This window comes from Botryllus schlosseri, chromosome 10 (genome assembly GCF_051294905.1).
Source record: "Botryllus schlosseri isolate E-star chromosome 10, Bs_hap1, whole genome shotgun sequence".
Classification (NCBI taxonomy): domain Eukaryota; kingdom Metazoa; phylum Chordata; class Ascidiacea; order Stolidobranchia; family Styelidae; genus Botryllus; species Botryllus schlosseri.
Genome location: NC_137245.1, coordinates 16,950,837 through 16,962,829, shown reverse-complemented (window position 1 = coordinate 16,962,829; position 11,993 = coordinate 16,950,837). Strand labels below are relative to the sequence as shown.

Genomic DNA, 11,993 nt, shown 5'->3' with positions numbered 1-11,993 from the left:
TATTTCTTCATAATATAAAGTATATAATCTATACATTCAATATCCTGATGGGAGCCGGTGCAGTTTGTCAAAAGAGTCAGAACTCATACTTCAACTGGTAGCCGGCTTCAGGGAACTATGCGCAATGGCGCATGGATTTCGATTTCCAGATACTTTACGACGGCATTAATAACCATGATAAAATAATTTTATTTCCTGAATCTCGCATACAGTTACTAGCAAATGGATCCTAGTAGCATACGCAGAGGAAGAGGAATCACAATAAATCATTGCAACCTAAATTATTAGACCGAAACGGGGCGGGTTATCTGTACCAAATCAAGCGTGATGTTGCCCATAACAACAAATAACTACGATTCTACAGCTGGTGGTAATCGATCGATATTGGACTTGATGCTGAATCGCCTGGGTATTTGATACGAGCTCTGTTTATAAATATATAGCGCTTCAAAATGAAAAGTAGTTTAGTCACCCGAATGGGTGGTGAAGATCTTCGCAAGACAAGCACCGGACGCGGGCATTATTACTCGGAAGGATATTACTTTCCTCCATCCGACTACCGAGTAAGAGTATAGGCTACCTGTGGCGTAAAGGGTTCGTCACTAGCACGCCTTCTTCCCATTGAACTACTCAAAGCATGTTTCATAAATCTTGTTTTAGTCATGTTCGGACATCAGTTTTGAACTGACCCTGCTAGCAAAATCTCTGTCCATGATCTCTTGTTTTCTTGTGTGTGATGTTGTGTCGGAATATAATCGTAGGCATTTATATTTTCATCTCCTCAAGACCCACAATGTACAATGCTTACAAATCTATTGATGGAGATTATTGATAACAATATTTCCGATTATAATTTACATTCTGTCTGCCCACACCACATGGTAACCTTGAACTTCACATTGAACTAGCAATATCATAAAATACCACCTGCATGTGACGTACTGGGCCATCTAACTCAAAGTCTGGAAAATATCTTGCGAGAATTACCCAAAGACAAAACCAGAACCCTTGGGTGGGAAAATACCCGTATATCGGCAGTTTAATCTAATACATCAGTGATCTCTTGTATTATATTACAGAACCATATCCATGCATACATCAGATTAAGTCTAACCTGCTAATTTTACAATCAACAAACTATTCACATTTTGCTAGAGAACTGTTTGGGATGAGTTACCACCACCTTTAACAAAGCCCGATGAAATTACTCCAAACGATGAAGTATTCAACCATTACCACACAACAACCGGTACAACCCACGACTTCAAGTATATCGGCGGTGACTTGGCACACCCTTCATATAAGAAAGCCCCAGGATCTTGGAAAGTGCATTATGTAAAAGACAATATTGAAAAGGTATGCCTATGCAGCAGTCTACTCTATTGTATTACGTCTTACTGGTATATGGTGTATCATCTCATCTTGTGTTAGGTATAGTGTTGTAGCTCAAAACCTAGATGTCGATTTTTGAGATCATTCCATTTCTGTATCGTATCAAACTTTTGTATTAAATAAGAAAACTATAGGTTTGTGTGTACACATGTATTTAGACTATGTAATATTATAAAGGTGGTAGTCGTAAACCAAATTATATTAATTTCTTACGATAATTGTATACTTCTGCTTCTGCGCATAGAAAAAAAGTTGCAATAACATTCCACCACTTCCAATCAAAGATGAAATCCTTGCATGTAGCCAGTTACAATCAAGTTCTGGTGGTCTTCACACTAAAAGATTGTTTTAACTACAGTCTACCAATATTGATGTAGAGAACAGTATTGTAAATGTTATCAAACAATTGCGTTTATCATTATATAACTATGTGATGGAAGGACGGCATACTTTTCGTGTAGAACATACCGTGGTCGATTCACTTGTCAGTTTGATAATGAACAATAGAGAATTGAAGTAATTTTCCAATTATTATATAATATTTCAAACTGCCTGTCACATATTGCCGTATAATTGTGCAAGGTCGTATGTCTTATGAAAAGATACATTGAATAGAACTCACCTTTGATTGTCGTAAACGCACGAGGGCAAATATGCTAATAGAAAGGTCCACGTCTTTACCATTTACTGTTATACGATTAGTACGTATTAGCTTGGGGTGTAGGGTTTGGAATCTCAAATCTGTTGGTGCTACCTATGTCGATGCAGCTATGTTAACCTGTGGCATTCTCATTTAGAACAGTGGTTCTCAACCGCCGGTCCGCTGACCAGTGCCGGTCCGTGGCAAGTTTCTTGACGGTCTGCCAAATATATTTGAGCTTTATACGGACAGTTTTATACTAACTTCGTTCAATTTCGACAGTGCAGCTAAGCGACAATCGACAGTTTAACAGAAGCTATAGCAAAAGCAAAGTCACAGTTCTTTCAAATGATACCAAACAACCACAATCAAGTTAGTGACCTTAAACAGGACTTTGCGAGCTTCGCCTTGCAAAAACTTAAACAGAACCGTGTATCAATATCTGATATCCTACAGGCAGCATTAAATGCAGTTTCCAATATTGCACACATTTGTCGTTATTAAATTTAAGATTAATTTTGATTTTTCAAGGTTTACCGGTTCGCAACACTTGTTTTGAAGTTTTGCCGGTTCGCGAGGTCAAAAAGGTTGAGAACCACTGGTTTAGAACATAATCCATGTAGGACTGCTACATTTTAACAATTGGCATTTCTAGCTGCATTGTGACAGTGAATAAATCTAATTATGACCTGTCAGTTATGAGGTGATCAATAGCAAAGTATACATCTTTCACTAGGAAGTTCGTTAAATTTCCTCTTATTGTACTAATAATCGAGATAGCCAAGAAATTCCATTGCCACAATACTTTCAAGCCGAACCACTTTTTATGTGTCAGATTTTTATGTGTTAAAATTACTTCTCTTTGAACAGTGTGCACATTTCTTTAATCATAAATGCGCGTTCCGTAATTTTGAACGTGCTAGTGGCAGATAAAATTATATATATTGTCATGAAGGTACTTGAGGACATTTGAAATCGTCTGTTTTATACTTTTACAGACAGCTACTTGCGATTGAATTGATATTCACAATATCACCTCCACCACAAACCTTAGTAAAATGAGTGCAGAATTACTATACTCTGCATGACTATGCAGACGCCCACAGACCTTCTGATTAGTAGCAGCAATTTAAAAAATATCTACGGTATCTCTTATGAGTGTCATATATTTGCGGTCAAACACCAGTTGACTTAGAAACTACGGCACTAGTTCCAGTAGTTCAAGTATTTTCACTAAGAAGTGAACTCCTATAGTCACCAATCTGCAGCTGAACAATGATATGACAACGTAGTTGTACTGTAACTGCTAGGGTGCCTTGAACTATTTTTTTTTCGAGAGGGTGCCGCGAGGTCAAAAAGATTGATAATAACTGGGGTAGAGGGAAGGGAGAAAATGATAGATGGTTGCTTAGCTGGGGGGCTTATATTTTGTCAGTGCTGCATCATTTGCGGAGGTGGTCAGTAACGAAGTATTTCTATCTTTTTGAGTACTCAAGTACGTATACCTACTTGCACTACTTAAATGGTTGTGATTGTAGACTATGCTTCCACTTCTAGTAAGTTTACGATTTGTTAGGTAAAAGTAAGCCAAGAATAATGCCCTTGTTGCTTACTCTGAAATCGCTACTTCTAGCTGTACTTGAGTAAAGAATTTACGACTTCACTTTTACTTCTACTTGAGCACCAGCGATGAGTACTTTGGTCACTTCTGGTCAATTCTGCTTTGATATTGTTATGTCATTTCCTCGTAGTCAGAGACAATAGTTATCTCATCGACTGATCATTTTTCTTATTAGTTTATATAATGTGAACAACTGAACATGCTGGCCATTTAAACTTTCCAGCGAAGTTCTTGCTGGGTAATTGCGAGCTTCGTGCAGTGCGTTTTTGCCGTCTAGGAGCTCGTTTATAATACGCAACTTCACAACTGGAGTGTACAGAACAGGCTGCTACATGCTCCCTGAAATTCCAACGCAAACCGACTAACCGCAAAAGTGGGGGAAGCTGTGTAGTTTATTGTTTATCTTTTAAACATAATTGCATCTTTTACGCTTTCAAATTATAATAAGATATGAGAGTATGTAGGCTACCCGTCAATTTATAAATTATACATCTATTTATTGATTTCATATTGCTTTACCTAGTATGTTGCCATGGCTACTGTCTTTGTTATATATTTGTGATTATTATTTTCTTCTATTTGTGATTATTATTTTCTTCTTGTGTTGCAGACTGTCCAGTGTTATATTTATTCGGATGAGTGCACTCGATTACTTTACTGCCATGGAGGTGACTAGTAGCAAGGCCTTTATAGGCCATATCGTCACCTCCAGTCAACTTTTTATGTTTGACGAAGCAATAAATGTCTGTCTGTCTGTCTCAAGGTTCGAAAATTACACAAGTCAGCGCCTACATTATCATGGTGTATACAAACTTTCACCGTGTGATAACTGTTATGGTTTATTGTACAAGGTTCGCTTCGCGATTGTATAAACATTAATCCCACATTCATTCGATCTTAAAGCACACATGTTCACTTGTTAACATCGCCCTTTTTGTACGATGTGGCAGATGAAAGTACGCGAGTGGAGGACCCCGCTTGAGGTCGGCAACCAGAGCTCCGAAATGAAAGCCCAGTATCAAGGAAAACAAGATATCTCTCCCACAATGACGACAAGCTTTAAGGCCGGCCCACAGCCATTCAATTTAGCCCAGCATCACGTCGGCGGGCCCTCGCAGAATACCATTGGCAGCACGCAGAATAAAGCAATGTCGGCCAAACCCTTCTTTATTAGAGATAATGGAGTTCTTAATATGAACGATATTTACGCGAGCACAACACAAAGGGATCACAGATCCTTCAAAAAGTAAGTACAAGCCTGTCTAGTGTCTATACAGTGTATATTGCTTACGTAAACACACAACTTGTCTTTCACCAGCGGTGTAGCCTATTCACGACTCACCCGAAATACTGAAGTATAGGTTATGCGACTTACTTACTCAAAGTGATTTTCACTAAAGCCGGGTTTCCTTTTGCAGCGTAATACACTTATAACATATGGAATTCTTTCGAGTGTAGACAGCATAGCTTTTCATTTGTTAGCTTAATTTAAAAATACAATTCTTGAATCCTAATGATAAGTAACCTAATATGTAGGTTTTCTGCTTCATTCAGTAAATTAATACTCCAACTTCAAGGTCCAAAATGCCAGATAATGATACATTATGAGACACGAAACGTCGTCTCCGTTCTGCTAAGCTTCTGGAAGCGATGGTTTATCGGGATATTATATTGGTGCTGATAAATCATGTCAATGATACGTAATTTCCTCGCATTTTGTGCGTTTGACAGCATTTAGAATGCTTATAGTTCACCTTCGCAAGTAATAGCACAGAGAAATTTGATTGGTGTACCATTCTCATTTCAAAAAAATGCTAATGCGTCCATCATTGTGAAGCAGGATCTTGTCTACGAAAAATCCAGAAAAAAAGTTTACGAAGGTGGCGAGGATCGATGCAGTCCTGTGCTATGTGATCGCTGACCTTACTGTCTTATCGTGTCCCATCTAATTCAGTAGCATCACCACCGCTTTGACCTCCTTAGCTGTACACTGTACAGTATATCTTCAGGCACGATTAACATTTGAATTGCAGGGAGGAGTTGTTAGATTATCCCAAGAAGGATGCTTCGACATACTGGGAGTGCGAAGATTACCCGAAGGCGTGGGGCCACGGCACGAAACTGAATCCTTTACCGAAAGACTCTGTACCGCGCGAAAGACCACCATTACGAGACCCCACCTGGTTCCCGTCTGCTACCAAGATTCCCAGAATCCCGAAAGCCATGGTGCCAGTGCCCCATAAAGGTAGGCGTGCCTTCCTTTCTATGACTTTAAATCCAAATTCCTATGTTTAACTATAGGGGAGGGGGGACATAACCGTGTTGTCGGGCATAAATTATGTTGCTATACATTATGCAAATCGAAATATACGTAACTCGTGTAGCCTATGTTATGAATTTTTTGCGTTCAGGTTACGAAAATGGATGGCAAATATATCTCGAATTTATCACTTAATTGTTAACTGCGCAGTGTAACTTTTAGCTATAGTGTCGTGATCGAGGATCTGAAAGGCGTCCAGTAGTGTATGCAGTGTGTCGTAGCCGCGCAAAGTGAGAAATTTATTCATAGTTAATGAATGAATTCGGTCAATGATAATGTTAATTGCATATATTTCGAGTCGCCTTTGTATACTGCTGGTCTCATTTGGCGAGGAAAGAATTATTCGCCGCTCCGACATATCAAAATCGTAGATTTCGGTGAACATGCGTCTATCATTTTGTGCAAAGGTTTCATCGCCCACGATCTTTCTGAGAGTGCAGTGCAGACGCGAAGTCACAAGTTGGACGACACGTTCTCTCGTAGTTGCGAATATAGTTCAACTCGATTCTGTAAATTGAGGGTATTTTTAATTCTTAATTTTCTGGAGGGGGCGACAATACTAAAAGCAAGAATTCGAGTGACAACAAATACATAGATCTACGAAAAATGTGGCTGGCTCCTGGCTGCGCAAATTCGTCGGAACTGATATTTTAGTCATCAACATCCCAAATTTCGCGGTCATGCTAATCAAACTTTGGTTTGCCTTACAAGTTCACAGTCGGAGTTTGTGTGAAATATTAATAATTGGAGTGTTTGATTTTTCCGAATTCAAAGCTGTGGCCGGTATATTGTAAAAGCCCGGGCTCGGAGTCGCTAGTTAAGTGAGTCGAATCCACAGCCTCTATTTAGAATGCCGCTCTTTACCGGTGAAGCAAAGCAACCTCTGTTTATGGCAACACAGTAGTCGGATCATCCGGTTTAAGTTTAGCGCGCCTCTGACTCTTGGCTGTCACATTTCCAGGACTACAGACGCTAGCAGCAGACTCGTATCGCAAGCCATCTGATGTGAAAGTAAAGGAAATGTATTCCTGTCCCGTGGACACCCCGTGGGTAATCGCGCGATCGGGAGCTAAAGAAATCATGTCCATTCCGAAAATGTACCGATCAGAATACACTACGTACGGTAGCGGTAGACCGGTCACCGTCAGCTAGGCTGTAGGCTTGTGATTTCGGGAAGTAATTTTACTGTTGTCCGTGTCTGTAAAAGTCGTCGTTATATGATGGTTTGTTTTTATGTCGTAATAAAGGAGCGCTATTATATCACTGTCTTGTGTGTTGGGGTTAATTATCTATAGTTGGGGCCGGGGCCGGATATGGGATAATCGTGATTAGTGATCGTAATCGATTACGACGATTACAGCATTTTCAAGTAATCGTAATCAATTATTTCATATATCTAATTGTTTTCTTTGTGAAAGAACGATTACTTTTTATTTGTGCAAGAACCGTGACAATGAAGAGTGCGATATTATATCGGGTAGTATCGTCCGGTTTTGAAACACCACTGCTCATTTTCACTTCACAAGTATTAGCTATTGCATTGCGTAACGAATTATCCACACATAGTAAATAGATATTTGATGTACAATTGTACAGAATCTAGGGTTGTAAGCAAGTCAATCTGACTTTTATAGTTTTGACTCGAGCCGAGTCATTTTCAATTCACCACCGAGTCAAGTCCGAGTCCAAGTCACGCAGCAGAGGGTCGAGTCCGAGTCATGGCATTATGATTCGAGTCCAAGTCATTGTGTTTACTGCTCACTTTCCAGTTAAAGTCTTGTTAAACTCACCATTTATAACTTTGTTATGAGATATCGAATGGTTCGCAATTATAATATACTAATTTCCCTCACTATTAGCAGTTTTCGGTCGCATTTTCAAGTATCAGTACCAATAGAAAAAATCCCAATATGATGGTTACTTTACTATTCTTCGAAATTACAATGAAATGTCGGTCTTGGCCAGAGGTGGTCACTGGTCAGTAACGAAGTACTTCTGCTTTTTGGAAGTACTCAAGTAGTTTTCCTCAACTTCTGGTACTTACTCAAGTAGATCTGATTTTCTCTATACTTCGTAATATTTTGTGATCTACTTACTTTTCGCTCTTTTCAGTTTGTCAAGTAGAAGCAGTTTAATCCCCCAATACGAAAGATAGCCTGAGGAATTTCGGGGCTGTTCTCACGGTGTACCTGTATTTAATATTCATAAAAGTCAAGTAAAGCCCAGAAATTTTGTTGCGTTTCGCGCACAGTAGTTATGGACTTGAATAGTACATTCAAGTCCGGAAATAAAGATACACAATATGGCATTTTTACGGTCCATCGTATTTTTTTAATAACGTTTACAAATCGCGCAAAGTATTTACACCGTATCCTATACAACTTCTCCGTATTGCTCTTCGACTAAAATACGTGCCTTATAATATGGGGGAGGGCGCCATATCATGATATTTTCTAAAACGTGCTGTTCGAGAAAACAGAGGATTAGTATCGCATTACCATTCAATTGCATACTGAAGTTCTGTACCTCCAAGAAACTCTTCAAGTAGTTATGGAGTGACGAATATGTTTTCGCGAAAGTATCAGTGAATATAATTTAGGTACCGGATTGCTTGGTTCCGCTCACACCGCATTGTCACCCATATCAAATATTTCATCATGCAGTAAATATGACCCACCATAACGCTTGAAACTACCGTGTCGCAATCCAGCAATTGCCTATCATATCGTAATCTAGCAGTCCATGACGTGTCCTGCTAATCTGGAAAATCCGGCATTTTTTTAACGTGACACCTGTTTTAGCAGATAACCTTTAAAGCTTTACGGACAAAAGACATGAAATGTATTTTCCGCTTTTTGGAAGTGGCATTTGTATTTCACTTTCAATTCCGAGTATCATACTTTGAGCTCTAATTACTTTCAGTTCTTTTGTCTGCAGAACATACATGCTGAAGCATAAAAGCAAGTGTAGTAATGCCTCTATTTTCCCCAAATGAACCTACACTAAAATAATTTTACGATCCACAACATTTGTTATTAACGTATACTAATTGCGCAAAGTGTTGAAACCGTATCCGATACAACTTCTCCGTGTTGCTCTTCGCCTAAACTTGGGGCCTTATAATATGAGGTAAGGCGCCATGTCATATGGTGTTCTAGTAAACAAAGGGCTAGTATCACATTTTCATGTAAGTACTCTAATTTGCGTCCGGCTTATTCTGTCGAAAATTGATGCCTCCTGGGATGCATCAATACGAATCAAGCTCTCTGCACCCTCCGCATAGCTCAATTTGCAGCTTTTTACGGTCCATGCGAACGAATTAAGACTATTTTCAAAACTACTTACTTACTTGAGTAGATTTACAGTCAGTCAATTCTACTGCAAGTAGTTTTAGGTTGCTTATGGAAGAAGTACTTCTACTCGCACTCGAGTAGATTTTTTCGTCGCTACTTCTACTTCTACTTGAGTAGCTTTCTTGGCTACTTTGACCACCTCTGGTCTTGGCCGTCTGAGTCTAGAGTCATATGACTTGGTTCGAGTCATGCGCAATGACTCGAATCCAAGTCGAGTCAATACACGGATTGACTCGAGTCGAGTCATTTTCGTATTTTTAGAAAATGACTCTCGAGTCATCAGAAAATCGTGACTCGAGTCATTACAACCCTGGTAGTATCTACTAATTAGTATGATTGTAAGAACACCTGCCATGCCGCAAATCAGGTCATCAATATACCCCAGACGGCATTACCTCGCAGCAGGATAATAATCACCAACTGCCTAGTTTCAAATAGTAACGTGTGTATGTATTGATGTTTGGTTATGCTAAGTTGCTGCTTGGCGAACAGTAGGCCTAGCGGGTACCAGTGATGAGCGGATAGTGCTTTTCGAGACTCCGAATCCCTCCGACAACTTTAGTGTCTGAGGAAAACTCCCTCCGACTCCGAAGAGATCAATCTTATGCTCCGAGATACTCCGGAGAATCTCGTCAAGTATCCGAAACTACAGACACTACTCAACAAAAATACCTTGCATTTTTGTGGTGTATTGAACTGATAAAATTTCTAATAAACCAATGATGATGAGATCACTAGGTTAAGATAGCTCGTGGCCACTGGTCAGTCATACCATTTTAACCATATCATTAGAGTGACAAGCATGGTACACTTGGTAATGTGTTTTACTAAATAAATGTGATAATATGGTTGGCCTTATAGTATTGTCTACTCTCCAGTCCCCAATTGCAGTGCAGATGGCTGATTTTTATGCACTTGGCACTCATTTTTGCATGTTACCCGTCATATTACAACTTTACAACGTGTCAACTGTGGTCAGAGCTATCCAATGATATCGGGGACAAAAGTTACAATACTCCGAAAATCTCCGAAAGATATCTGTAGTAAACCCCGACTCCGCTTCGACTGTCACAAAATCGGTAAAACTCCGCTCCGAATCCACTCCGACTCCGCTCCGATGCTCATCACTGGTGGGTACACCAGACAAAGATTTGATATATTGTTCTCATCAAACGAAACATTTCGATTTCCACATCGCAGCATTAGAAACCAATGGTTGCTGATATAAATCATAACCGAGCCGTTCTTTACTGTTACTCGTAAGGTCGTAACAGCAGCTTGCAATATCTGTATTATAGACAGACTTTGATGTTCACTTTATCTTTTTCTCAGATGGCCCTACTCGTCGGGTTACCATACGTCCTCCTTTAGGATGATTTGCCCTCCTTTTTCAGGTTTTTGAAAATGTCCTCCGAGTACGGCTAACTTTCCTCCTTTTTGGCATCGTCCTCCTTTACACCTAAAATATTGGACATATTCTAAACGGACGTTCGAGCGGGAAATCCGTTGTGCGATCAAAAGTGACGACCTTTTTTTAGTCAACTCACCAAATTTTACAGCAAATATTAGCGAAATCGGCGATTTTCAATCTTGATCAACTAGCCCTTCTGATTTGGTGAAACTGTCCTCCTTTCCCGATTCTAAAATATGGTAACCTACTCGAAACGTACACCAATCGTTGTCTCGCTATTCTTTACTACACATTAGGACCTGTCGACATGGCCATCCGCTTCAATCAAACTTCTGGCGGGCGAAATTCAAAGAAAAACATTAGTGAGATGCACATGCACAGGCACACACAACTTGTCATTTCTTCACGGTTACATCATTTCCCTTTGTGGGCTCAGATTAGGAAGACAGGCATAATCGTCGCACCCATCCAGAGTGGCTATGGACAACGGACACACACAAAAAGTTTTCGCCAATGTCTTTGTTTGGTAGCACAGTTCGTGGATTCGCATGTTGGCCAAAACTGCATATGTCTTGGTGTGTCGTATGGCACTGTCATAGACGGCACTGAGGTGCCTATTTCCATAAATTATGCATATTTTTCAAGGGGAGAGGAATGCAATGCATTTCAAAATCAAGATATCTAGCGACGTTAAATTGCGAAGTCAATTTCAAGTTAATTAAATCTCTCTATTCTATTATATGTGCTAATTTACGAAATAATTTTATATCGCCTTCGAGCTCACTCCTCCGCCCAATTGGGAGTTTGAGGTGCGGCAGTTACGCCCCTGGCTAGAATTCAAATCGCTCGGCACGAGAAATCGTCAGCTATAAAGTTGGATGATAGGTACAGTATGACGCAACAAGAATAATGATTTCTTATTTAATATGAAATTAGGTCAGTGGTTCTCAACCTGGGGGGCGTGAAAGCATCTGAAGGGGGGCGCGAAGAAGCGGTCAACTGAAAATGATTTTCGCGCTATGCGCGATTTACCCCCAATTCACACGTGTTTCTCTATATATAGACAGAATTTCATATTTTTGAATTCTCTCATCAACAGTTATAACCTTCCATGCCATCAAACAATCTGTTGGGGTTGCTAGCATCTCGGTTGGATTTTGTGATATGACGATAAGGGGGGCGCGAAATTTTTCACTATCATAAGGGGGGGCGTGTCTAAAAAAAGGTTGAGAACCACTGAATTAAGTTGTTCTCTC

General features: G+C 39.8%; 1 protein-coding gene across 1 annotated transcript; it reads left to right on the top strand.

Moving 5' to 3' along the window:
* Positions 1-349: 349 nt before the first annotated feature.
* On the top strand, positions 350-7,236 carry LOC145448620 (stabilizer of axonemal microtubules 3-like). Its single transcript, XM_080327062.1, has 5 exons — positions 350-563; positions 1,156-1,356; positions 4,604-4,899; positions 5,687-5,898; positions 6,935-7,236. Exons 1-5 carry the CDS (start codon positions 453-455, stop codon positions 7,123-7,125), a joined length of 1,011 nt encoding a protein of 336 aa, XP_080183188.1. The 5' UTR covers positions 350-452; the 3' UTR covers positions 7,126-7,236.
* Positions 7,237-11,993: the final 4,757 nt, after the last annotated feature.

Excerpts from the sequence above, each read along its gene's own strand:
- LOC145448620 (XM_080327062.1), top strand. The coding sequence starts at position 453 with ATGAAAAGTAGTTTAGTCACCCGAATGGGTGGTGAAGATCTTCGCAAG. Across the intron at positions 4,900-5,686 it reads GATCACAGATCCTTCAAAAA|GGAGGAGTTGTTAGATTATC; the intron begins GTAAGTACAAGC and ends TTTGAATTGCAG. Across the intron at positions 5,899-6,934 it reads GGTGCCAGTGCCCCATAAAG|GACTACAGACGCTAGCAGCA; the intron begins GTAGGCGTGCCT and ends TCACATTTCCAG.